The 26,627-nt window shown below is 44.5% G+C and overlaps 1 protein-coding gene across 1 annotated transcript in view; it reads left to right on the forward strand.

The window, feature by feature from the left end:
* cacna1g (calcium channel, voltage-dependent, T type, alpha 1G subunit) overlaps window positions 1-26,627 on the forward strand; it is a 435,684-nt gene that overhangs the window by 284,627 nt on the left and 124,430 nt on the right. The window contains exons 10-12 of the mRNA XM_039739383.1: window positions 1,078-1,445; window positions 6,809-6,939; window positions 22,155-22,167. Coding sequence (XP_039595317.1) covers window positions 1,078-1,445; window positions 6,809-6,939; window positions 22,155-22,167 — 512 coding nt within the window. The remainder of the gene's footprint in view (window positions 1-1,077; window positions 1,446-6,808; window positions 6,940-22,154; window positions 22,168-26,627) is intronic.

Below are 26,627 nucleotides of genomic sequence, written 5' to 3' on the forward strand. Positions count from 1 at the left end.
ATTACTGCACACCCATAGCGTGATGCTGCCACCACCATACTACACCTTAGGGTTGGTGATGAGCAATGCCTGGTCTTCTCCTGGCAAAGTGCTTGTAGCTCTGACCAAAGAGTTCAATTTTTATCTGATGAGACCAGTTAATCTTTTTCCTCATATTCTCAGAATCCAGGTGGTCAGTCACATGATTTTAATTGAAGTGGCTACCATCTAGCCTGATAGATGGAGTGCTGCAGAGATGGTTGACCTTTCAACAGGTTCTCACTTCTTAGCAAAGGAGTTCTGAAGTTCTGTTAGTGTAGGTATTGCTTACTGGGTCACCTCCAAGATCAAGGCCCTTCTTGACTGGTTACACAGTTTGGCTGGTTGACCAACTCTAGGAAGAGTCCTAATGGTTTTAAACGTTTTCCATTTCATAATTAATAAAGTCACTATGCCCCCAAAGAACACTCAAAGCTTCAGAAATGGTTCGATCCCCTTGCACTGCTCTGTGTCTCACCACGATTTGATGGTGGAGGTCTACAGAGAGTTCCTTGGACTTCATGGTTTGATTATTTTGTTCCAACATGCAGTATAAAATTGTGGACCTCCAACACACAAGTACACGTGTGCCTTTCTAAATGGTGTCCAGTTAAATCAGTTTGCCACAGGTGGACTTCAATCAAGTTTTACAAACATCAGAATTAAATTAAATAGAAGGCACCGGAGCACAATTTGGAGTACCACAGTAAAGGGTCAGCATACCGATATACAGTAAATACGAGAGTTCACCTTTTGATTTTTATTGAATTTGCACACCTTTCAGAACCCATTTTCTCACTTTACCATAATAGTTATCGAGTGTAAGTTGAAATTAAATGTACAATACAATAAAGTGTGCAGAAAGTAAAGGGGTCAGAAGATTCCCTCAATCCACTGTATGCCTCAGCTAACGGTATCATTTTGAGGGACTCAATTTGCCTGCCTACGTTTCTTTATGTAAACTGTGGGATTCCCTGGGATGGTACACACCTTGAAAGGTTGCCGTGTTTCCTATATGACCTCAGCTCACCGAATCTTCTTCTTCTTCTTTTTTTTCAGGTCCCTGCAAAGGCACTTGTAAACTAACCAGCAACCTGAGCAATGTGGATAACCTGACCTGTGACCCTGAGAGCTGCCCGCACTGTATTAAGTCCCTGAACAACGACTCGGAGGGAACCGACAATGAAACCGTTGACTCAGACAGCGAGGGCGTCTACGAGTTCACCCGGGATGCCCACTACAGCGACAGTCGTGATTCACAGAAAGGTGGAGCTGCGATGGGTCCTCGTGCTAACAAGATCATACAGTTTCTGAAGCTTGTGTGCGAAACCTTCCGTAAAATTGTGGACAGCAAGTACTTTGGGCGAGGAATCATGATTGCAATCCTGATCAACACACTCAGCATGGGGATCGAGTACCACGAACAGGTAGGAGCGTCCGTTTTATTTTTAGACAACGCAAATGCTGAAGACTAATGCGTATTCTCACAGTATTTCTTTGTTCAGTACACGTTTGTTTAATTCAGCTTCTATAGTCACACAGCTAGAACTTAGGAGTCAGATTTTTATGACACGAGCACTAGATGTTTTTGGGGAAAAGGGTCACATGATACAGACCTTCTGTACTGTTCATAATACATATTGATTGTGTGTTCCTATTGAACAATCAATTTTACATCAATGAGATGCAAAGTAATGTTGTTCACTGTATGTATAAACTGCTGTAATTATGGCGTTTCTTTGCCTTCTTGTCTACTTTGCTTGAGAACAGGAACAGCACGGCGCTGTGTGTAATAAATTATCACACTTGTTTATGCACAAGAGTGCTTATCTCCAGTCTGTGTTATGACTACCATTTTTGTCACATTTTTTTGAGTTTCTTTTGGTCTTAAAAAATGACCTTTGTGTTGATTCCTGTCATTAGTTTTTGTGAGCTTCAGTTTAAAAGTGGAAATGACTCCATTTTTGTTTGACCATGACGATGTGTCCCTAGATGCACCATTACTGGGCGACTGTTTAGAGGGCACATGAGTAGTGCTAATGTAGCCGAGATTAGACAAGTGTAACTGCTTTTCTGCTCTTACTATTTTAGGTTAGTGGTTCTTGAATTTAGCTCTGTCCCCTAAAGTTGATTTTTGGGTTGATTTTGGCAATGCTCTTTTTGACTTCTGGTTTAATTTGCTTAATCCTGATCCTCACTCACTTGTTCTTCTGGTCTGACTGCCTTATTTAATCAAATTTTCTTTAAACTATGAATGGCTCTTCCTACCTATAATTGTTTTCAGTGGTGTTGAGACTCAGCCTGTTGGTTTGTCACCCGTTTCATCACTCAGTTTTAGAACAGAGCATCATTAAGGCAGACAGCAAATGTACAATAAGAATAGTATGAGCAGCAGAGACCAATACTGTTGTGCTGGAAATGGTAATTCACCCCATCGGGCACTAAACTGAATAAAGTGGCACATAGACAGAGGAAAACGAAAGGAGCTAGCGGTTCAGCTGAGTTTCATCCTATGCAAGCCCACCTGCTTTCTTAACCGCCTTGACTTTACCCCTGAGCTTGACTCAAGTTTGGAATTCAGTGCAGTTAGGGTTAGTCTTGGGGTGACGATTTATGATCCGCTTTACCGTGTTAAGCCAGAATAACACTTGGGATAGAATTCTGCTGCCATCTATTGGATGAAATAACATCATGCTGCAAAAAAATCAAGAATATTTGTATGTGTTTTGCCACTCTAAGACAGCTTATTAATACTTTTTAGTGTGTTGGAGCTTTCAACTTAAACACCCAATGCCAACGAGAAGCTGTAAAGCTAGTTTTAGAACAAACTGAACTGAACCATTAGTTGAGTCGAGTGATAGTGATGACAGTGTGAATGGATCATCATACTGATGCAGGTGGCACTGTGTGACCAAACTTTTCTGATATACCTGGTGAATTCGGTTGCCTGAAGGCTCACTGTAGTGCATGTAGCTGCATGGCAAAAAAGGCAAAATGGCTGCAGTCAAGTAGAAGGATATCAAGGATGATAGCCCCCTAAGCACCGTTCACAACACAGCAACTGTCGTTCATGTAAAGTGAAATGTGGAAGTCACTAAGCCTTGCACTGTGGTAGTCTACAGTAGCACAAGGGGACCACCGACTATGCTGATCAGGAACTGACGTTCTACCCTCGCTTGAGCAAGCAAGAGAATAAATACGATAAGACACACTTCTATTGTCCCGATTGTGGCGTCAGGCTGTCAAGCACTAAATCTGCATCAGTCTATCAGTGGACCCTCGACATACCTTTCTTTCCTGCTGTATTTAAGTTGATATTTTGGTGTTTATATGTTTCAATTAACATAATTACATTTTGCCTTATTTTCCTAGAAGTAAACGTAACTTTAAGAAGGCTACACCCAGGCTTCCCCACTACTTGGTGAACAGATCAGGAGATGAAACAATGGAAATGAAACAAAATAAAAGGTCATAAATTAGACACCAAAACCCCAGAAGCAGTAAGCTCATGCAAGAAAGCCAAAAGCCGTAACTCAATCAGAAACACCACCAAACTCAATCCTCCTCTCAAACATCGTGAAGGTTTACTAGGCATTGGGACCACATCCCCAAGTGACCAGAAGACCCATCCTGACAATGGAACTGTTAAAGGTCAAAAATAAAATGGCATCACAGTGATGCTAAATTTAATAACAACAGTATATATTTTATTTCAGAAGTCTTGAATGGAGACCCCCAGAAGAGCAAACAAAATTCTCCAAAAAAATGTATTGGACATAAAACAGGTTGTTAAAGTTATCTACATCCTAACACATTGGGATTGAACCTACTTATTACAGCAGCCTTCCATAACTTCCTGGCAGACCTTCAATGTGGCATTTTCTGCTGCACTATCAGGTTAAGAAGCAGATGCCCCTCTCGTCTGTAATATGCATAGTGGGGTTCGATTTCAACCACTTTCTATTATCCATAGTGTAATTATTCAAAACATGATTCTCTTTTCCTTATCAGTGGTTTGGAGAGGCTCCCATCCCGAAATTGGGCTAAACAGGTACGCAAAAAGGATTTTTGATTTTTGTGAAATGACTGAGAAATGTCTTCTGCCCCATCCACAACGAAGGGCTACCCCACCGTGCAAAGGACACGGGGAACTGAAGATTTCCTGATAAAGTGTAGCTGTCAGAGTGTGCGCCGGTGAAGCAGCCTGCCTTTAATGCTGCACCTGTACTTGTCAAATTACTCACTCATGTTGCAAACATGCCATTGCACCTGCTGCATACACGTAAAAAACAATGATTCATGACTGCATCTGATGGGGCTTCACAGTAGTTAAGGATCTGGGATTTGAATCCCACACCTGTCTATTGTTTGTTTGGAGATTGCAAGTTCTCACAATGTTTGTATGAGTTTTTCTCCAAGCTACTTCAGTTTTTCTACCGCATCCCTAAAGACACATCATACCCTAGGTTTATTTGGAGACACTAAATTGTTCCTGTCTGGACATGAAAAGTTTGGCTACCCATCCAGAAATGCCACAAGTTGACCTTGGCTGTCATAAAGTCGTCCACCAGGATGGAATAGTAGCTTCTTCAGCCTGGGGTTTGAGCTTTGAAGGATGCAGCTGTGTCTGTCTCGGATGCCGGTTCGAGACTGAACCCCGACTTTGGGCCTGCATCGTTTGTAAATAGTGGAGGAAGCAGAAGGGGCGGGGCTTCTGGTGTTGCATCTCAAATGACATCACAGTTCCTCACGAATTTCTTCCCTTTTGCTCAAAAGATGGAAATGGAAAGGCAGTTAACACTGCAGTTCCATCACTCTCAACATCTGTTATTTTTACATGATTAAGACCCTGTTATGTCCAATAGGGTCCTATGGTGACCCTATTTCCCCCCTTAATAAAATGTCTGAAATTACATGCACTTACCACTCTGTGGTCAGGTCCTTCAGCATTTTTCCTCTCCCCGTCTCTTCTACATCTGTAAGCTCAGGTAATTAGACGGAGCAAATTAGCAGGCTGGAGTGAAGTTGCACATTTAATTATGTAGTATTGATAATATGCCCAAAAATATTAAGGAAGCAGCTTACAGCGAGAGTTTTCTCAAACCTTCCCTTAAAGAGTAAATAGCAGTGTAACTTGCTGCCATAGGCAGCTCTCGGCTTATTTTCAATCTCGTTTGCTTTACTACCACATAGCCTTTGAATGAGGTATTGAAACAGGCAACATGCCTGTCTTGATATGGCTGCTGGGATGGAGTTGTCTTCATCATGATTGTGTCTTCATGGCCAGCTGGTGAAAGAGAGAGATAGATAAAGGTAATGTGACCAACTATTCTTAACTGCAAGCCAATGTGGCATTGTGGTACTGAATGGCCTCCAATCATAAACAGCCATACTTTAGACCAAAAGAATTAGCTTACCTGTCCAACCTGAGCCATTTACCAATGGAAGCGCTCAGGTACAACTCATCCCCCAGCTGCTTTGTTTAGGCAGTTTATGGCCTTCCTTTGGGGGACGGCTTGTAAGTTCATGTAAGTCCAAACACAGTCACCCTTTCCAAACTGGTTTGATGCATACTGCATTCCCCCTGACATAAATTTCACAAATTTCTGATAAGGATTCAGTCTTAAAGACTTGTGGGTTGGTAAACATCATCTCATTGATAAAGCAAAACATGCTTCCTGAAACACTGACAATGTTACATTTGGTTTGTCTAGTTTACAAACAAAGACATACAGAATATTTATCAGCTTAAATGTTACATACACACTCCGCTACAGACCCACAATGCACTCCATAGGCACATGTGCCTTACTGTATATACAGTACATGAATTGATTGAGCAAGATAATCAGGTGAATGTCATAGGTTTCCACCCAGACTGTTCTGGTATGCCACCTTTTGACAGCCCCTTAGGTGACCCCATCCCAACATATGAGAACAGTGCCCCCTAGCAGCCCAATGTCCAATGAACGTTATGCCTTCCTACATTGATGGATTAATGGCCAGAAGTCCACGTGACCGTCATCATCAAGTTCTTCCATGAGAACCCTGAATACAATGAAGACCAATTGAGATCATTTATGTTAGGTAGAATGCCCAGAGGGGGCTGGGTGGCCTCAGAACCCCCGCAGATTTTATTTTTTCTCCAGCCGTCTTGGAGTTTTTTTGTTTCTTCTGTCCTCCCTGGCCATCAGACCTTACTTTTATTCTATGTTAACTAGTGTTCTCTGATTTTAAATTCTTATTTTGTCTTTTTTCTCTTTCTTCATCATATAAAGCACTTTGAGCTACATTATTTGTATGAAAATATGCTATATAAATAAATGTTGTTGTTGTTGTTGACAGCCATAGCATAGCCTGCCCTCTTATTTCCAAATGGATTCCAAATGTAAGATACAGTTCCAGCTTTCTGAGTTATCATAAGATGCTCTCAAGGAGGCAAATGACAATGAACAGCATCAAATTACTTTTCAGTCCATGAGTCGTCATAGCTGACATTTTGTCTTCCATCTGACATTTACCAAGGTATTGTTCTCTCCCTTAGACATGGAGAGACGAGCAGTACGTGTGAGCGTGTGTGCCACTCTATTGATATTCTTCCTTCACAAAGGCCTGTTTTCAAACTCTGGAAAAACAAAAGTGGGTGTGCTGTCAGTGAGACAGAGGGATGCATTTGTGTGGTAGCTGCTCTGTTACAATCCAAATGAAAGGCACTATATAGAATACTGATTGATTGATATCAACTGGGTCACCTGGGCACTAGACCATTGTTTGTGATCTTTAATGGTAGTTTCCTCACCGACCCTACACATTTGGCAGCTACAAACAGCATGGAGACCCTCCTGAAGTCACAGAAATAGAGAAGGAGGAAGGGGAGTATGATGATGCAGGTGTCAATGCTGTTGACTTGCAGGTCCAGTTGTGAGAGAGTGAGAGGACCCTGGGTTCAAATCCTGTGTGGGCTTAACCTTCTTGGTTTTGTTTTCTCTTCCTTCTTGTAGGCTGCAGCTGTTTTAGCAGACATCAAGTGCTTCCCCCATTGAGACTAATTGCTTTAATGAGTTTACTTAAGATTAACCTTCTCAGATGTGCTTGATCAAATTCTGGGTTACTGGAGGCTGAACCCATCCTTACAGAGCAGAAAACAGCCCTGGATAGGGTGGCAGTTCTTCACAATGCCCACTCACACATAATGCTCATACTCACACTCACTCAGGGGTCCGTTTGGTTTCCAGTTAACCTTGATCTTTGGGAGTGTGTAACGAAAACTGGAGCACAGGTTGTCCTTGTTTTAAGTAGATAATGTATGTGAATCCTCATAAAGCTGGGACCAACAATGGTTTAATGGTGTCCTTGTGAATATCCTCCTACAATGGGGAAGCTTCCTCCCGCATTAGGCCTGAGCTTATAGGCGTGAGCTGTTAACAGAGACCTTCAGTCCATGTGGCTAGTCACCTTTCATCATCTCTATCACATCCCTCATTGTTTCTGTTTGTCTTTACCTGACAATGTAGTTTTTGCTTTGGCATCCCAATATTAACTTTTCTTGAGAACTTTGTGTATTGCAGTTTCCGGGATATCACACACAAAAGAAATACCAATCACCTGTTCTTCGTTCTCTTAATTACTTCCATTTTAAGATCTGGCCATAACGAAGCATGTTTCCTTTTGGGTCCAGAAACTCCATTGCCATAACCGCCACACTTATGGCCACAAACGTTGGCACAATACACATGCAGAGCAGGATAGAGATGGTAAATGGCCTGTATTTGATATAGCGCCTACTAGAGTTCAAGAACCCCCCTAGGCGCTTTACAACACAACAGTCATTCACCCATTCACACACACATTCATACGCTGGTGATGATAAGCTACTATGTAGCCACAGCTGCCCTGGGGCACACTGACAGAAGTGAGGCTGCCGAACACTGGCGCCACCAATCCTTCTGACCACCACCAGCAGGCAAGGTAGGTTAACTGTCTTGCCCAAGGACACAACAGCTGCATTCTCATGCCGGAAGCCAGGATCAAACCTGCGGAGATTTGTAGATTGTCTAATTCGTGTTACCACCAGAGAAAAGTAGTGTTTCTTCCCAATGAAGAGGCGTTTCCATGAGAAATAAAAGATTTGTTGTTTGGTGAAAGTGAAATCCGCATACGTGATCGGCAGAGACGCGAAGTGACTGGCACATAGCGCAGGCTGGGGGGGTTGGTAAGCGAAGCGAGCAGGGGGCTAAGCCCCCTAGTCTTTTCTTAATTTTAATAACTTGAATCATGTCATCTCTTCATCGCCAGCACTACTGGATATACAGTGGGCAGCTCTTTACTAAGACTAACAGGCACTTCCAGTTATCTCCAGCTGAAGAGCAAGCAGCTTGAGGGTCCTCACTCTAGTGGCTTTAGAAGTTGTCACCGTAACCCAGTCAGAGAAGTGGAGGATCCTGTCCAGAGTACAAGAGTCACAGGTGCGTGCTGCCTCTCAGGTGGTCGCTGGGTGTACTTTGCCTGCCAAGCATCCCTCAGCCTGCTTTATTCATTAATTTAACCAACTGATCATCTTTAGCACAAGTCACTTTGGGCTGATGCACTCAGTTGCTTACTGGCGTTTAGCACAGTGCTTAGCATAATGCCGGTCCTGTGGATTCTTCTTCAGATGAGGTTCTACCAGGTTCTGTCTTTACCTTATGGCACTTGTCCTTAAAAGTGAAGTTGAATCAGGGCCATTCTGTACGGTGAAAATGCAGGTTATCACTCAACTCATCAACCCTCCAACTCCAGACTCCCCAAAGCTCGCTTTCAGTCCCTCGGCCCACAGAGCAAGGTGCTGAAAAAAGATACCCAACCTCCCCTTACAGCAGTCGGTATGTTCCTGTACGTCAGATATCACTCCCTTCCTGTCTTGAACTGTCGGCATTGCTTTGTCCTAGGCTTTAGGATCTGCGCCTTTTCCTGCTGCTCCCTTCTTTTCTCTAACTGGCATCGTTCCCTATCATTTTTAAAAGAAACCCGAGAGAAACCGGCTTTCAACTCCTCGGCCAAGGTTTAACTGTAACCGGCTGTTGCCCATTGTTTTGGCTGGTTCACCTCCAGGGATCACTGTAGGTCAGGAGCTCCTTCCAAGTCTAGTGTGACATCACCCTGGAGCCAGAAGGCAACAGGGTGGGTGATAAAGAGAGAAGGGACAACAGCCAGAGTTCCGGCCACCGTTTAAACACCTCTCCATTTGCTCACTTTTGTCTTTTCCTTCTGTGCTCTCAAGTCTTTGCCAGCTGTGTGACATCCAAATGTACTACATTAAGCACCAGAACCCTCCAGGAAAGCATGACTCGTCGAGCGCATAAAACAAAATTACTGCTTGGAGCCACATCTGTGTATCGGCTGGAATTTTGGACTCCTCCAACTGCCTGTTTAGTCCCCCAGGGTGCACCCCACTATTTAAAATAACAGCAGCACATCACTCCCTTCTTAGTGACACAGCAATATTCTTTCATCTGACTTGAAAGCATTAAAAAAAAAAACAAAGAGAAAAGAAAAGCTCAAAGCTGTGGTTTACCACTGGGCACAAGGGCAAGAACTAATTCAGGATGTGGTGTCAATCGATCACAGGGCACACTCTGACGATTTCTTGAGCCCTCTTCATCCATTTTAGGGTCTCGGTAAGGCAGGGCCTATCCTGGCAGGATTAGGCACAATACTGGAAACAGGATGAACTATTATATTATATTATATTATATTATATTATATTATATTATATTATATTATATTATATTATATTATATTATATTATCTGCGGTGGGCTGGTGACCTGCCCGGGGTTTGTTTCCTGCCTTGCGCCCTGTGATGGCTGGGATTGGCTCCAGCAGACCCCTGTGATGCTGTAGTTAGGATATAGCAGGTTGGATAATGGATGGATGGATATTATATTATATTATATTATATTATATTATATTATATTATATTATATTATACAAACAATTACATATTTTACTAAATCCAACTGTAAGATTACAGTCTATAGAGACTATCCTGTCAAGTCAAGTCAAGTCGGGGAGCATGCATTGGTACAGTGCGTTGCCACACCCACTACACGACGAAACAACTCTGGAATCGTGTTGGCAACCCCCCCAGGCAGACACACAGGGTCCAGTCCCACCCTCCGGAAATGACCTTCTATCTGCCGCAGCCAGGTGTTACGTGGGCGACCCCTTGGCCTGGTCCAGCTATCCTGTGTGTGTTGGTTATGTTATTTGTTCTGTTCTGTTCTATTATCCATCTAATTTCAGATTACATTTAATCTACTTGTAAAATCACAGGCTATTGAGACAGTCCCATATGTTGGTTATTCTATTTTATTCTACTATCCATTTCATTTCAGATTCCACTTAATCTGCTTGCAAGATCACATTTTGTAGAGACTAACCTATGTGCCTTAATTATTTTATTCTATTCTAATCAGCCATCCAATTTCAGATTCCTACGTAGTCTAATTTTGAACTTGCAGGTTTATACAGACTATGCCAGGTGCATTGGCCATTCTATTCTATTCTACTCTGTTCTGTTCTGCTCTTTTCTAATCTATTCTCCATCTAATTTTAGATTCCACTTAATCTACTTGTAAACTCACAGGCTATAGAGGCTACCCCATGTGCATTGGTTATTCTATTCTATTCTATTCTATTCTATTCTATCACCCATCCAATTTCAGATTCCATATAATCTATCCATCCATCCATCCATCCTCTTTCTCTTATCCGAGATCGGGTCGCGGGGGCAGCAGCTTTAGCAGAGAGGCCCAGACTTCCCTCTCCCCGGCCACTTCTTCCAGCTCTTCCGGGAGAATCCCAAAGGCGTTCCCAGGCCAGCCGGGAGACATAGTCCCTCCAGCGTGTCCTGGGTCTTCCCCGGGGCCTCCTCCCGGTTGGACGTGCCCGGAACACCTCACCAGGGAGGCGTCCAGGAGGCATCCTGATCAGATGCCCGAGCCACCTCATCTGACTCCTCTCGATGCGGAGGAGCAGCGGCTCTACTCTGAGCCCACCCGGATGACTGAGCTTCTCACCCTGTCTTTAAGGGAAAGCCCAGACACCCTGCGGAGGAAACTCATTTCAGCCGCTTGTATTCGATCTCGTTCTTTGGTCACTACCCACAGCTCATGACCATAGGTGAGGGTAGGAGCGTAGATCGACTGGTAAATTGAGAGCTTTGCCTTACAGCTCCGCTCCTTTCTTCACCACGACAGACCATGCAGAGCCCGCATCACTGCGGACGCCACACCGATCCGCCTATCGATCTCACGCTCCATTCTTCCCTCACTTGTGAACAAGACCCGAGATACTTGAACTCCTCCACTTGGGGCAGGATCTCTCCCCCAACCCTGAGAGGGCACTCCACCCTTTTCCGGCTGAGGACCATGCTCTCGGATTTGGAGGTGCTGATTCTCATCCCAGCCGCTTCACACTCAGCTGCAACCGATCCAGAGAGAGCTGAAGATCACGGCCTGATGAAGCAAACAGGACAACATCATCTGCAAAAGCAGTGACCCAATCCTGAGTCCACCAAACCGACCCCTTCAACACCCTGGCTGCGCCTAGAAATTCTGTCCATAAAAGTTATGAACAGAATCGGTGACAAAGGGCAGCCCTGGCGGAGTCCAACTCTCACTGGAAACGGGCTCGACTTACTGCCGGCAATGCGGACCAAGCTCTGACACCGGTTGTACAGAGACCGAACAGCTCTTATCAGGGGGTCCGGTACCCCATACTCCCGGAGCACCCCCACAGGATTCCCCGAGGGACACGGTCGAATGCCTTTTCCAAGTCCACAAAACACATGTAGACCGGTCGGGCAAACTCCCATGCACCCTCCAGGACTCTGCTAAGGGTGAAGAGCTGGTCCACTGTTCCCGACCAGGACGAAAACCACACTGTTCCTCCTGAATCCGAGGTTCGACTATCCGACGGCCCTCCTCTCCAGAACCCCAATAGACTTTTCCAGGGAGGCTGAGGAGTGTGATCCCTCTATAGTTGGAACACACCCTCCGTCCCCTTTTAAAGAGGGGACCACCACCCCGGTCTGCCAATCCAGAGGCACTGTCCCGATGTCCATGCGATGTTGCAGAGACGTGTCAACCAAGACAGTCCTACAACATCCAGAGCCTTAAGGAACTCCAGGCGAATCTCATCCACCCCCGGCCCTGCCACCAAGGAGTTTTTTGACCACCTCGGTGACTTCAGTCCCAGAGATGGGAGAGCCCACCTCAGAGTCCCCAGGCTCTGCTTCCTCATTGGAAGGCATGTTAGTGGGATTGAGGAGGTCTTCGAAGTACTCCTCCCACCGACCCACAACGCCCGAAGTGAGGTCAGCAGCGCACCATCCCCACCATATACGGTGTTGACACTGCACTGCTTCCCCCTCCCCTCGGACGGTGGACCAGAATCTCCTCGAAGCCGTCCGAAAGTCGTTCTCCATGGCCTCTCCAAACTCCTCCCATGCCCGAAGTTTTGCCTCAGCAACAACCAAGCGCTCCGCTTGGCCTGCGGTACCTATCAGCTGCCTCCAGAGACCCACAGGACAAAAAGTCCTATAGGACTCCTTCTTCAGCTTGACGGCATCCCTCACCGGTGTCCACCAACGGGTTCGGGATTGCCGCCACACAGGCACCGACCACCTTTGGCCACAGCTCCGTCAGCCGCCTCAACAATAGAGGCACGGAACATGGCCCATTCGACTCAATGTCCCCACCTCCCTCGGGGCGTGGTTGAAGTTCTGCCGGAGGTGGGAGTTGAAGCTACTTCTGACAGGGGACTCTGCCAGCCGCTCCCAGCAGACCCTCACAACACGCTTGGGCCTACCAGGTCTGACCGCATCTTCCCCACCATCGAAGCCAACTCACCACCAGGTGGTGATCAGTTGACAGCTCGCCCCTCTCTTCACCCGAAAGTGTCCAAGACATATGGCCGCAAGTCCACGACACGACCACAAAGTCGATCATCGACCTGAGGCCTAGGGTGTCCTGGTGCCAAGTGCACATATGAACACCCTTATGCTTGAACATGGTGTTCGTTATGGACAATCCGTGACGAGCACAGAAGTCCAATAACAAAACACCGCCGGGTTCAGATGGGGGCCATTCCTCCCAATCACGCCCTTCCAGGTCTCACTGTCATTGCCCACGTGAGCATTGAAGTCTCCCAGCAAAACGAGGGAATCCCCAGAAGGTATGCCCTCTAGCAACCCTCCAGAGACTCCAAAAGGGTGGATACTCCAAACTGCTGTTCGCATACGCACAAACAACAGTCAGGACCCTTCCCCACCCGGCGGAGGGAGGCCACCCTCTCGTCCACCGGGGTAAACCCCAATGCACAGGCTCCAAGTCGGGGCAATAAGTATGCCCACACCTGCTCGGCGCCTCACCGGGGGCAACTCCAGAGTGGTAGAGAGTCCAGCCCCTCTCACAGAGATTGGTTCCAGAGTCCAAGCTGTGCGTCGAGGTGAATCCGACTATATCTAGCTGGAACCTCTCGACCTCGCGCACTAGCTCAGGCTCCTTCCCCTTCAGAGAGGTGACATTCCCCATCCCAAGAGCCAGTTTGTGTAGCCGAGGATCAGACCGCCAAGGTCCCCGCCTTCGGCCACCACCCAACTCACACTGCACCCAACCTCCTTGGCCCCTCCCATAGGTGGTGAGCCCACGGGGAGGAGGACCCACGTTACCTCTTTGGGCTGTGCCCGCCAGCCCCATGGGTGCAGGCCCGCCACCAGGCGCGCCATCGAGCCCCACCTCCAGGCCTGGCTCCAGAGGGGGGCCCCAGTGACCCGTCCGGGCAAGGGAAAACGTCGTCCAAGTTTTTTATTCTTCATCAGAGGTTTGTTGAACCGCTCTTTGTCTCATCCCTCACCAAGGACCAGGTTACCACTTAACTTACCCTGAACCTCTTTGGGATATGTGAGGGAACATTTGAATACCAAGAAATGGAAGGAGAACCTACACAGACAGTCCCGGGCTGTGATTCAAACCCAAGGAGACTCTGGAGCTGTCCGGCAGCTATGCTACTTATTGTGTCCCACTCACCTGTGTAGTTAGATACAAAATCCCCAAATCTCCTTTCACAGATTTCGGTGCTGCTATGAATGGTTCTAAACCCCTCCAGAAGGACTCCTTGCCATTTTAATTCAGTGTTGTCAGGTAATTAGTTGAAACACAATAAAATGTCTGCCCTCTGCCTGCAGTGGAGCTGCTCTAGATGAATTATCTGTGGGTGATGAGGCTTAGTCAAATAGCTGTAGGCCTGGACTGGTGTTTATCTTCTGAAGTGCTTTATGACATGTAAAGCACGTTGACTTCACTGTTTGTTGGGGTCATTTAATCTGGCTGTACATTTTTTTAACTCTTTTTTTGCTAATGTCATGTTTTTTTTAAGTTGTTGTTCAGCTATATAGAGCAGGCGACTGCCTGGAACTCTTCCTCAGTTCTGGACTTTTTTTCTGCTGTGGCTGATGTGGCAGGATTGTCCCAGTTATCATACTGTAAATTGGGGGTTTGGCTTCATAGTGCATAGGGGGTACAACTAAATGAAGAGGTATAATTTAAGTGGGCAGCTGTAAGAGATCGTTGTTTTGGGGTGCATTGGGTGACCAATCAAATAGATTGTCAAGGGTTACTTTCTCAGTATTGTGTAGTGGCGTGAACCCCCATTTAACTTTGGAACTCTCCCTTATTTTTCACAGTGTATCTCAGTAGATCTTGTCTTGAGTTCTGGTCTGATAAAGTGGATAGTATCAAGAGACAAATATGCCACAGTCTGCTGCTTCTTTCACTAATTCGGTATACAAATGTGCAACATTCCAGTGTGAACAATTTATTGCCCCTTATAGGGAAGTCAGCCCAGTAAAAGGATTAATTATATCTTATATATAAACGTCTATGTGAGGAAGTGTGTCTGTCTGTCCGGGCCGGAAGTGAGAGGTGGAGTTAGGGTAAGGGCTCACTTAGCCACAAATACACAAGCGAGGCCACAGCACGTCAGCAAAACGAATCCTCCAAGGACAGAGACACCCAGAGTAGTTCTTTTCAATTACCTGACATCTCTACATTTCAATTTGTTTAGTATTAGGCCATATATTAGGCCATGGTTGAAGTATTTGTGACATTCACAGAGAAATTTGAAAAATGCAAATAATCAGACAGAGGCTATTATTTTTTCACAGAATTTGTGCATTGATTCAGAACAGAAATAGCCTCATGAACTCACATTCATGTCTGACAAGTCCACGTCAGCACATCTTAGCCCAGAGCTTAGTTAGGCAGTTTTGCACCCCCCTGATCCTGCTTCACAATTCACTTTTTTAGTAATGGACTTGACCTTCCTCGTTGAATCTATCGTGTAATTTGTGACCTCAGGTGTATGCTACCAAGGTCCTCAGCCACTCTTTGTATACAGTGCATCCGGAAAGTATTCACAGTGCATCACTTTTTTCACATTTTGTTATGTTACAGCCTTATTCCAAAATGGATTAAATTCATTTTTTTCCTCAGAATTCTACACACAACACCCCATAATGACAACGTGAAAAAAGTTTACTTGAGGTTTTTGCAAATTTATTTAAAATAAAAAAACTGAGAAATCCCATGTACATAAGTATTCACAGCCTTTGCTCAATACTTTGTCGATGCACCTTTGGCAGCAATTCCAGCCTCAAGTCTTTTTGAAGATGATGCCTCAAGCTTGGCACACCTATCCTTAGCCAGTTTCGCCCATTCCTCTTTGTAGCACCTCTCAAGCTCCGTCAGGTTGGATGGGAAGCGTCGGTGCACAGCCATTTTAAGATCTCTCCAGAGATGTTCAATCAGATTCAAGTCTGGGCTCTGGCTGGGCCTCTCAAGGACATTCACAGAGTTGTCCTAAAGCCACCCCTTTGATATCTTGGCTGTGTGCTTAGGGTCGTTGTCCTGCTGAAAGATGAACCGTCGCCCCAGTCTGAGGTCAAGAGCGCTCTGGAGCAGGTTTTCATCCAAGATGTCTCTGTACATTGCTGCAGTCATCTTTCTCTTTATCCTGACTAGTGTCCCAGTTCCTGCCACTGAAAAACATCCCCACAGCATGATGCTGCCACCACCATCATGCTTCACTGTATGGATGGTATTGGCCTGGTGATGAGCGGTGCCTGGTTTCCTCCAAACGTGACGCCTGGCATTCACATCAAAGAGTTCAATCTTTGTCTCATCAGACCAGAAAATTTTGTTTCCCATGGTCTGAGAGTCCTTCAGGTGCCTTATGGCAAACTCCAGGTGGGCTGCCATGTGCCTTTTACTAAGGAGTGGCTTCCGTCTGGCCACTCTACCATTTAGGCCTGATTGGTGGATAGCTGCAAAGATGGTTATCCTTCTGGAAGGTTCTCCTCTCTTCACAGAGGACCTCTAGAGCTCTGACAGAGTGGTCATCGGGTTCTTGGTCACCTCCCTGACTAAGGCCCTTCTCGCCCGATTGCTCAGTTGAGATGGCCGGCCAGCTCTAGGAAGAGTCCTGGTGGTTTCGAACTTCTTCCACTTACGCATGATGGAGGCCACTGTGCTCATTGGGACCTTCAAAGCAGCCGAAATCTTTCTGTAACCTTCCCCAGATTTGTGCCTCGAGACAATCCTATCTCGGAGGTCTACAGACAATTCATTTGACTTCATGCTTGGTTTGTGCTCTGACATGAACTGTCAACTGTGGGACCTTCTATAGACAGGTGTGTGCCTTTCCAAATCATGTCCAGTCAACTGAATTGACCACAGGTGGACTCCAATGAGGCTGCAGAAACATCTCAAGGATGATCAGGGAAACAGGATGCACCTGAGCTTAATATGGAGCTTCATGACAAAGGCTGTGAATACTTATGTACATGTGTTTTCTCAATTTTTTTATTTTTAATAAATTTGCAAAAATTTCAAGTCAACTTTTTTCACGTTGTCATTATGGGGTGTTTTGTGAAGAATTCTGAGGAAAAAAATGAATTTAATCCATTTTTGGAATAAGGTTGTAACATAACAAAATGTGGAAAAAGTGATGCGCTGAGAATACTTTCCGGATGCACTGTAGCTCCTTTTCTGCCTTTGCCTCACTGGGAGTCCCCAGAGAGCCATGAGGGTCATTCCCCATCACTTCTAACCTACATGACAGCAACACACACAACAGTTGGCAACAGGACAGCCTCGTGCATATTCAGTTCTTTCCACAATTAGTGGCCACGTGGGCCATGTCAGATTTGTGCACAGTACCCAGAATGCTCTCAGTAGTGAGGGTATTGCATGCATTAAAAAAAAAATAAGTAGGCTTCTGTAAATGTCACAGCCTCACGCATGGGTGAACTGCAGATGTGTGAATTCCTTGTGACGTCTCACAGTGTATGGCTGCGTCTTATCTCTCTCTCTCTCCCTCTGCCGCAATCACATCTGCCAAGTCTGGCCCCCCAACCAAACTACCGTTCTGTTTAAAATATTTTGTCTCCTCTGAGTTGGCTGACAGGCTTGTGAGAAAGCTTTCTAGCAGTCTGTCAGACTGACAAGCCCACACATTGAGCGGGGTGGACAGACAAAGATAACCCCCTCTGGCAAGGAGAGAAAAGGGAAAAACAAAATGGAGCCTGGGATGGAATTTGGGAAATGCATCAGCTGCACCTCCTGAATCTGATGGCTCCATATCAAGAGCTCTTCAAGTCACATTCCAGGAAGTGAGCGGTATATTCATCAAGGGGACACAGGTCACCGTCAGCCCATCAGTCCTGCTGAGAGCGTTACCTTCTATGGAATATTTTTGAAGTGGCCAGAGAGTGCAACTTGATTACGCTTCTATTTATACACACTTTCACATTTCAGATCTTCTTAGCAATATCCGTAGAGGAGGACGCAGACCTTTTTTGAACACTGTGGCGATATTGTAGATTAAATCTTGTAAAGGGTTAAGGAAGGCAAGTTTGTGGCAGCACTGTAGCCGTCCACCCAGGGGAACCATTAGGGTAGTGCAGGCGTTGTGTGCCTGGAGCTCATCCTAATGGACTATCAGAAGAGCTTTCCAGAAAATTGTACTGAATCAATATGGTGCCCTTTATAGTGAAGGCTCTCGCACGACGTTTTAGTTAAGCCATCAAGTGTAATTTTATAAAGTGCCTTATCTATCTATCTATCTATCTATCTATCTATCTATCTATCTATCTATCTATCTATCTATCTATCTATCTTATATAGTGCCTTTCCAATCTATCTATTGTGGACCCGGCCCGGACACAGACAGGCGGACATGTTGTTTTCCACCACCACACGTTTATTTACAATATTTACAAGTAATCAAGTGCCACACAAACCCCCAAATGTCCCCAAAGTCCTGGCTAGCACACAATGCCTTCCTTCGGGCCGCCTCCACTCTCTCTCTGCTTCGTCCTTCTTCCACCCGACTCCAGCCTCGAATGAAGGGAGACGGCCCCTTTTATGTCATCCCGGACGAGCTCCAGGTGTGTCCCGGCATTCCTCCCTGGACACACCCCAGTGTGGGGGAAATGCCGGCTGTTCTCCCGGAAGCTCTCCGGGTATCCCTCTTCTTTTTCCCCCCAGCACTTCCTGGTGTGGCGGAAGTGCTGAGGTCCAGGGTCCCCAAGGCATTGGGGCACCCCCTGGCGGTGACCACGGGTCCCTACAGGGTTGGGCTTCCAAGCCCTCTACCCGTGGCCCCCAACGCAACCAGGATGGCGGCCCCCACATGATCCCAGATGGGTGCACGCCCACCTCCGATCCCTGAAGGTGTCCCGGCCGGGTCATCGCCCCTGGCATCCTTGACACTATCTATCTATCTATCTATCTATCTATCTATCTATCTATCTATCTATCTATCTATCTATCTATCATCCATTGATCATCTATCTATCTATCTATCTATCTATCTATCTATCTATCTATCTATCTATCTATCTATCTATCTATCTATCTATCTATCATATAGTGCCTTTCACAGTTACCTATCGTGTCATATCTCACTTTATTGCATGGTGTTCTGATCTTTCATCTCTCTGTCAGACAGTCACCCATCACTCAGTCAGTCTTTTTTTTTGCAAACATCAGTACATACTTCTGACAGACATCCCCGCCATACTTTGAGCACCTCTCTATCCATGCACTGAACGCAGGTGTTAATGGTGAAGACTTTCATGTGATATGTTGACTGGACAGTTTTAGTTTTTTTCTTGACAAGCTCTGGGCCAGAATTAATGTATTCAGTCAATCACTTATGTCTTATATGGTACCCTTTCTATTAGTACTTGTCACAGTATGGTTTGACCTGAACATTTTTATTTTATGAAGTAGCCTTCATGGCAACCGGTTAATTATAACATTTAATAAAGTGCCTTGTATGAAAAGCAGTGGTGCAGAGCAATGTAATAAATCAATTAGTCTTTACTTTTTATTCTGTTGCTCTTGGAGATGACAGTCACACAATGCATCCTTAATCCTTCTTAATTTTACATTGTGCCTTTTCATAGTGAGCTCTGACATGAAATGCTTTATTTCATTTAGCTTTGCCGTAAAACAGTGCCTTCTGAAGTGATTGTTCTAACAGCAGGAACACTTTTAATACATTCACTAATGAAACAATGGCTGCAGTGCTCCCAGTCCAAATCCCTGGTTGCTGTCTGTGTGCCGTTTTCATGCCCTCTCTGTGTCTGTGGAGTTCTTATTCTCTGATTTTCCCTCCACATCTGAATTACACGCCCGTTAGGTTCAGTAATTGGCAATTCCAAAGTGGTCCCTGTATGTGTGCACATGAGTTTTCACCTAAGATGGATGGACGTCCTGTACAGGGGTGCTACAGTCTTAAAAATAAAGGCACCAGAGTGGTTCTTCAGAGCAATGCAATAAGGGAACCATTTTGTGTTCCCAAAAGATTCATCCACATGAAGGTTCCGGAAAGAATCTTTATTTATGGAGATCGGTAAGATACCCCATACAGTAAATAGCCATGAACAGGTGGCAACAGATCAGTGAAATCCTGATTTTAACAGGACTCTTGCTGCCTACAATAACCCAGGCTAAGTCCATGCTCAGTGTCCCACTAGGTAACCTACTATACATTGAAGATTTCAGTTTGGTTTTCTACACATTAAGATGTTTTTCAAAGCACAAAGAGCCAACTTCATACGCGGAGTGGTGGCTCTGAGGCTAAGGATCTGCGCTGGTATCCCCAAAGGTTGTCGGTTTGAATCCCCGTCACTGCCAATAGAGATCCTACTCTGCTGGGCCCTTGAGCCAGACCCTTAACCTTTAGTTGCTCCACGATGTATGATGGCTGACCCTGCACTCTGACCCCAAGGGGTATGCGAAAACTAACAAATTCCTAATACGAGAAATTGTATAAGGTGAAATAAAGAATCAAAAAAATAAAATAAAATAATGCTTCTAAGAATCAGGTGGTGATTTGTCAAGCAGTAGTTCAACAAGGAACCACACAACCCAGTAAAGAACCATGAAGTCCCTTAAAATAAAAGAATAAGCTAAGACTTGAATGGAGCTAGGTGGTCTTTTGGCAAGGAACACCAACAGATTTAGTTTTTTAAGAACTTTAATTTTAAATTTAAGATTTCCTTCTGTACTCAGTCAATGGGACATTTTGTTCCTGCATGCTTGGGAAACTGAAATGACTCGTAAGTCCAGTTACAGGCCTATCTGTCATACACCACACGCTTCATTAAGAAAGCCAACGGACATGGAGAAGCTGCTCAAACGCCCCGTAACATCACCCACTGCAAACTCTTCCAGTTCTGTATCATCCTCTTAAGAATCATCCCAAAATCCTGAACATGCAACTCTGACTTTCTGAGATGTGCATTTACTTTTATCATAAAGCGTGGCTAGCAATCCTGCATCCGGTACTACCAAAAAAAAACATGGAGCCCATCAGACTATGAAGACATTTGGAAACAAAGCATGCAGCTTACAGAAGTAAATTGTTTGACTTTTTAAAAAGAAAATCTTGAGACTTCACAGAAAGCAATCTAACGTGTTTGTACAACAAGCTAGCAGGCACTTTGGTCGTCACCTTGTTGCACGTTGAACTGCCAAATATAAGAAGGCACACAATTACAGAATGGCTCGTCTTTCCTTATGCAACAGAAAAGTCCACACAAGTCAGCAGCCTGCAAATTCAAGCGTATTCCTCTCATTTTGAGAAACTTGTGCGAATCCAACAAGCCCAGGTTAGCCGTTCAAAAGACAAATGGACACTAAATTTGAGTATTAAACACCCATGTGTCGAGTTTCTTTTCAATGCGGACTGTGTGTGTTTCATTTTTTATGTACACTGTATTTAAATGTCGTATGTACTGTTATTTGTTCATGTCAGCTCTTCAGGGGCTAGTTTACATTAAAATTACTGCTAATAAAAGGGCTGTTTTTTGAAAAAAAGAGACAAAACTGAATCTTAGATGGGTTGAGAACCTATGCTGTAGCTCAGCACTCTCCTTCCTGTCACCTGACATGTGACTAACAAGGTAAACAGGGACACAAGCCTGGTGGGTGACGTCTTCAAGTGGCTTCATAAGTGCAAGGTGCAGTCTCTTCTTCATCTTTTTCTTTTATTTTTAAATTCAATGTGAGAATAAGAAATTGAGACTCACTGGAATTGGGGTTGACCCAAACCCCTTCTGGTGTGTATGTATGTGTGTGTGTGTGTGTGTGTGTGTGTGGCACAGACCAAACTGGAGTCACATTTCTGTATTAGTTGCGGTAGGTGAACATTATTCAGTGCATTGATGTCATCCCATTGTGCATCTTCAGCGCTTTTCCTGGAGTCACTCACATCCTTGTCATTAATCTTTTAGGAAATATTAGGGGCAGCATGGAGCAGATATGCATAAGGGAGACAAGAGCAATGGGATCCTTCACTTTACATGGGGACTGGATGAATGTGTGCATTAACCTGATCTGGAAACTGGAAAGAAAGAAAGAAAGAAAAAAAGAAAGAAACAAAGAAAGAAACAAAGAAAGAAAGAAAGAAAGATTTGCATGGTTAGAGGGGTAGCGAGACAGTGCCTTGCCTCCACTGCTTGTTCTTGCTGTCCTTCATTGCTTTAGTCCCACTACTCTAACTAATTCTGCATCTCTATGGCAGATCAGGAAACCAGGTGAGCAGGACTGAAGCTGGGGCTCAGAGTTTGTCCCTATCCTATACACTCATTAGCAAGTTACTTTGAACCTATAGGTAGATCTAAATTTGTCTTGTCAGAACATATATTGTAACCAGTAGAACTCGGACCTCTGGTCCTCGAAGAAGTGCCTTTCGTGAAACACAGCACCCCTGATCACTGCACTGAGGTTGCCGTGATGTCCTTCAGTGTCGGCAGATGCTCTGACAGACTTGCCACATGCTTGTGAATCCACTGCTGTCTTGGTCACCATATCATGAGGTTGCACCTCCACTCAGGACCAGAGGCCTATGACATGGTGGCAGAAGCCTCTTTGCTCCTTTATGACTTCTATTGCCCTCGGTGTGAGTAACCTGTGTTTGCAATGTGCTTCACTGTTGGCAGAGGTCGCCATGTTTCTTTTCCTGTCAGCAGTGCCACATGCCTGCACTGCTTTGTTTTTTTCTGTCAGCTAGCCTGTGTGGCCAGGCCAGGTTACTGTGAGTGTTATTCATTTTTTTTTTTTGTTACCATCAATTCTACTTTTTCAGCTCACAAATCGAATGCTCAAGCTTTGGATCCTCATTTTTCAAAAAACTCATTTTTTATTGCAATGAGTGTTAGTTCGTATTACTTGCTGATATTACTTTGGGCCACAAAAAGTTCAAAAGACCTGAATCTAAAAAATAAACCTGACGCTTCAAATAGGCCTGTCCCTGAAACAAAACCCCAAAAACGGACAAGGGGAACGGGTTAAAAACCATGGCCCATAGTAACATTTCTTAGAATATATGATTGATTAATGAAAGCTAAATACAAAACTGTAATCAACACCAAAACCATACTATACTATACCATACTATTTTCTAAGCCCACTTAATCCTGAGCAGAGTCATAGGAAGTTGACACCTATCCCAGCAAGTATAGGGTGTAAAGCAGGATCAGTCCTTGGACAGGGAGCCAGTCCATTGCAGTATCAACACCAAATATGAGCAAAATGTTCAAAAGCAAAAAATTCCGATGAGAACCAGCAATATTTTCAAGAGAACCGACAAAAGAGAAACCAACCAACACAAGCAGGAGTGAATGCTTAGTGCCAAGGCAGCTCGGGCTTCTTTATAGGCCCGGTGGCAGCTACAGCTGCAGCATCGGGGCACCCACCCCCTTGGCCTCAACATATTAAGGAATAGTCAAAAACATGCAATGTTGATATAATTAAAAGATGACCAATATTACAAAATGATTGAAACAAAGAAAAGCACTTAAGGAAAATCGTTTAACAGAAATGTTGACATTATCAAATACTGTATATCTAAATAAAAAAAAAAAACAAACAAGATTAACTAGGATAAAAGAAATTAAAGTTTGAGATAGAGTCCTGGTTAAGCCATGACACTTGCTTTGTTTTCTTGAACTACAAGTTTTATATTTACTGGCTTTGGCAGTCACTTTTGTTGACTGAATTCCCACCATCGCCTCGTCTCGCCTGTTTCTTGACTAAGAATTCGACTCTCCCATCTCATCTCCTTGGCTATCTCTTTCACTTTCTGACCCACAGTTCCTCGTTTTGTGGGCATAACAACCAGATCCACCAGCAGGTTCCGTGGCACTTCGCTCAGCCTGCTGTCCTCAGAGAGGGCCCATCTAGAGCGCTATGTGTAAAGCATGTGCTTACTGCCCTCTAGTGGATCAACCATACTACTTACTGAGAGGGTTCTCCTTGCTTATTGCCCTTGTTTTACCATTCTCTTGTTTTGGCCCATTTAATGACCACCTTAGGCCTGGTGAGCTTTTGGATGTTTGCAGGTTGTCAAGTTACAAGTTATCAATTCCAAGTACTGTTATCAAGTACACCCAAATTTCGATTGTTACGTAGATAAAAAGAATTTTTTATTTTTTTTTTTCTAATGTTGCGTGACTGTAATCAGCAATCCTAAGCTGCCGGGAACACAAGAGCCTAGCAGAGCCACTCTCCGATGATGATGGGCGAGATTTCTGAGAACTGCTCCTTCTGATGGGAAGCTCAAGTATTCTGAGAGGGCTTTGGCCATCGGTGAAGAAGGGCACTAATGAATCAACAAGGTTCTAAAAAGACAAGAAACGTCACGGAAATAATTGTATCCATACAAATTGAAAATAGAATCTAAGGAGACAGTGGGCGTGGCATCTTTAGTGCCCTCTTAAAAAAGATTCTTTTTTCCGTTTGTGCCTTGGCTTGTCACAGTTGCTGGGAAACCATCTCAATAGGCATCAGAGAGCTAGCGCCTTCGGATGGGGCGAGGCCTCACAAGCCACATGCACATTGGCATCCTGTGGCATTAGAGTTTGAAGGGAATGTCCACTGACACTGCCTGGTAGTGAGCAGTAAAGGACCACGCCATTGTGGTAGGAACACAACAGTGAGACATAAAAAATGAAACGGAGTGAGTGAGTGAGTGCAGATTAAGGATGTAAGGCAGAAAACATGTGGACCCCCAGGTATGATTTGAAAATTGACGCTAAGTACACGTGCAAGAGAGAAAAAGGTCTACAGTGTTTTACTACAAAGCATAAAAAGCGTGAAGTCAAAGGGTGACACACGTTATCTTAATTTACACTGGATAGCCACAGAAGTTTGAACATTAGACATGCATACCCATATAGGGTTGCACCGTATGCCAGTACTGAAAAAGTACCTAAAACCCAATTGTGAAAACGGTACGGTGGTAACATTTCTTTAACATTGGGAACGTAAGTAGTTCTCAAGCACCTCGAAACAGTCACACTCGCAACACAGCCTCCCCAAACCTCTCTCCACCACACTCCTCTCTGTTATACATATGCTATATAGTTCGACTTACCATTGGGGATCTCTGCCAACCACACCCTTCCTCTCGCTCTTCGAATGTGTAGATTTTTGTATAAACGGCATGCAGATTCTAAGGGTCCCCCACACTGCTCTTTATATTGATTGGCAGAGTGCTGTGTGGCAGAGGAGGGTAGGGGAGTGGGGGTTTAGTAAGCCAGTATTGGCTTCAGTATCATTTTGGTATCAGTACTGAGATCTAAAAGCTGGTATCAGTACCCAGTGTGAATCCAACACAACTCATGTAAATAATAACCAAACTTTAATGATCTTTCAGTCTCCTACCGGAATGAATGCAGGTGAGCTACTGAGGTGATGTGAGCCTGATGTAATATGTCAGTTCCAGTGAGGACAATAATTAATGAAGCTCAGACATTATGAAACACAGACGGCATTAGTTTTAAACCGGAGAGCGAGTGAAGTAATTACTACCGGAGGACCTCTAGTTTTACTCCCATGCGAATCTCTCATGTCAGGAACTTTGTACTGCACGTTCATGTCTCAGTAAAGATTATGGAGCCTTTTACCTTCTTTGAAAAGTCTGTGAAAAATAACTCCAGGTTAAACTAGTCTTGTGTGAATCGACATATCAGTAAAACGGTCATTTGAGCGATTCAGATGGGACTATAATTGCAAATGTCCTCTAGTAATAATTACTTTGCACAGTTCCTGAAGTGGAAAAAGAATAGCACCGGTACTCCATGCTGCATGTGCTGAATAACAGGGGAATGGAGTAACCCCTTCAAAGGTTTGAAGGTGCGCTAATATACACAACTTATGTCAAACCGCTCAGGGATGGGGTCCCCCTTGGAGGTGTGAACAGACTTATCGTTGTTATAAATAAGGGCTGCTAATGTGGGACTGACGGTACACACCAGTACACACATATTAACTACCAGTACTCACAAGGCAAGGTTGGTATGGGGTCCTGGTGCATACAGGCCCACTTCAAAGCCTGACTTTACTCCACCCACATCCTGGTGTAAAGCTAAGCCAGTCCAAATAGGGCTTAAGATGTCTGATATTTTTGATAGGAAACTGTTATGTATTCTAAAAGAAAGATGTGCAGTCTTGGAAGAAAAGAGACCAGGACCGGAAATTAAGACGCAATCAAAAAACACGCTAGGATGTAGCCGGGAAACCCAGGAACATTTTCAGAGGAATCCAAAACAGTAAGCGAAAATCAAAAGTCATTAACAAAAATGATATCAGAAGTTCAGTAAATGTTAAATAATCTTTTGGGATTTATCTACAACCTCGGATAGAAAATGGCCATAAAAATGACCCTTTTAACCTCTTTTCATAATTGACATCAAGGCTGTGACCGAGGTGACCATGACTATATGAACCGACTAGCGCCATAATGACAAAGTAACAAAATGGCATCCAAACAAACAATAAAGACCAATGTTGTGAAGGAGAAATTCAAAACAGAAACCCAAAGACATGAAATGGCTACTAACAAATACTCCTGGGAGTCTAGAAATTCTTAAATGCCATTGAAAAAGAGAAAGTGTTATTCAATAAGCCAAACCACAACAAAAGGAGTGCAAAGTAGAAATAATGGAATTGTGATCAGAAGTTTGAAAAGCAGAAAAAGTGTTGATATCAAGAA

Source organism: Polypterus senegalus, chromosome 17 (assembly GCF_016835505.1).
Source record: "Polypterus senegalus isolate Bchr_013 chromosome 17, ASM1683550v1, whole genome shotgun sequence".
Taxonomy (NCBI): Eukaryota; Metazoa; Chordata; class Cladistia; order Polypteriformes; family Polypteridae; genus Polypterus; species Polypterus senegalus.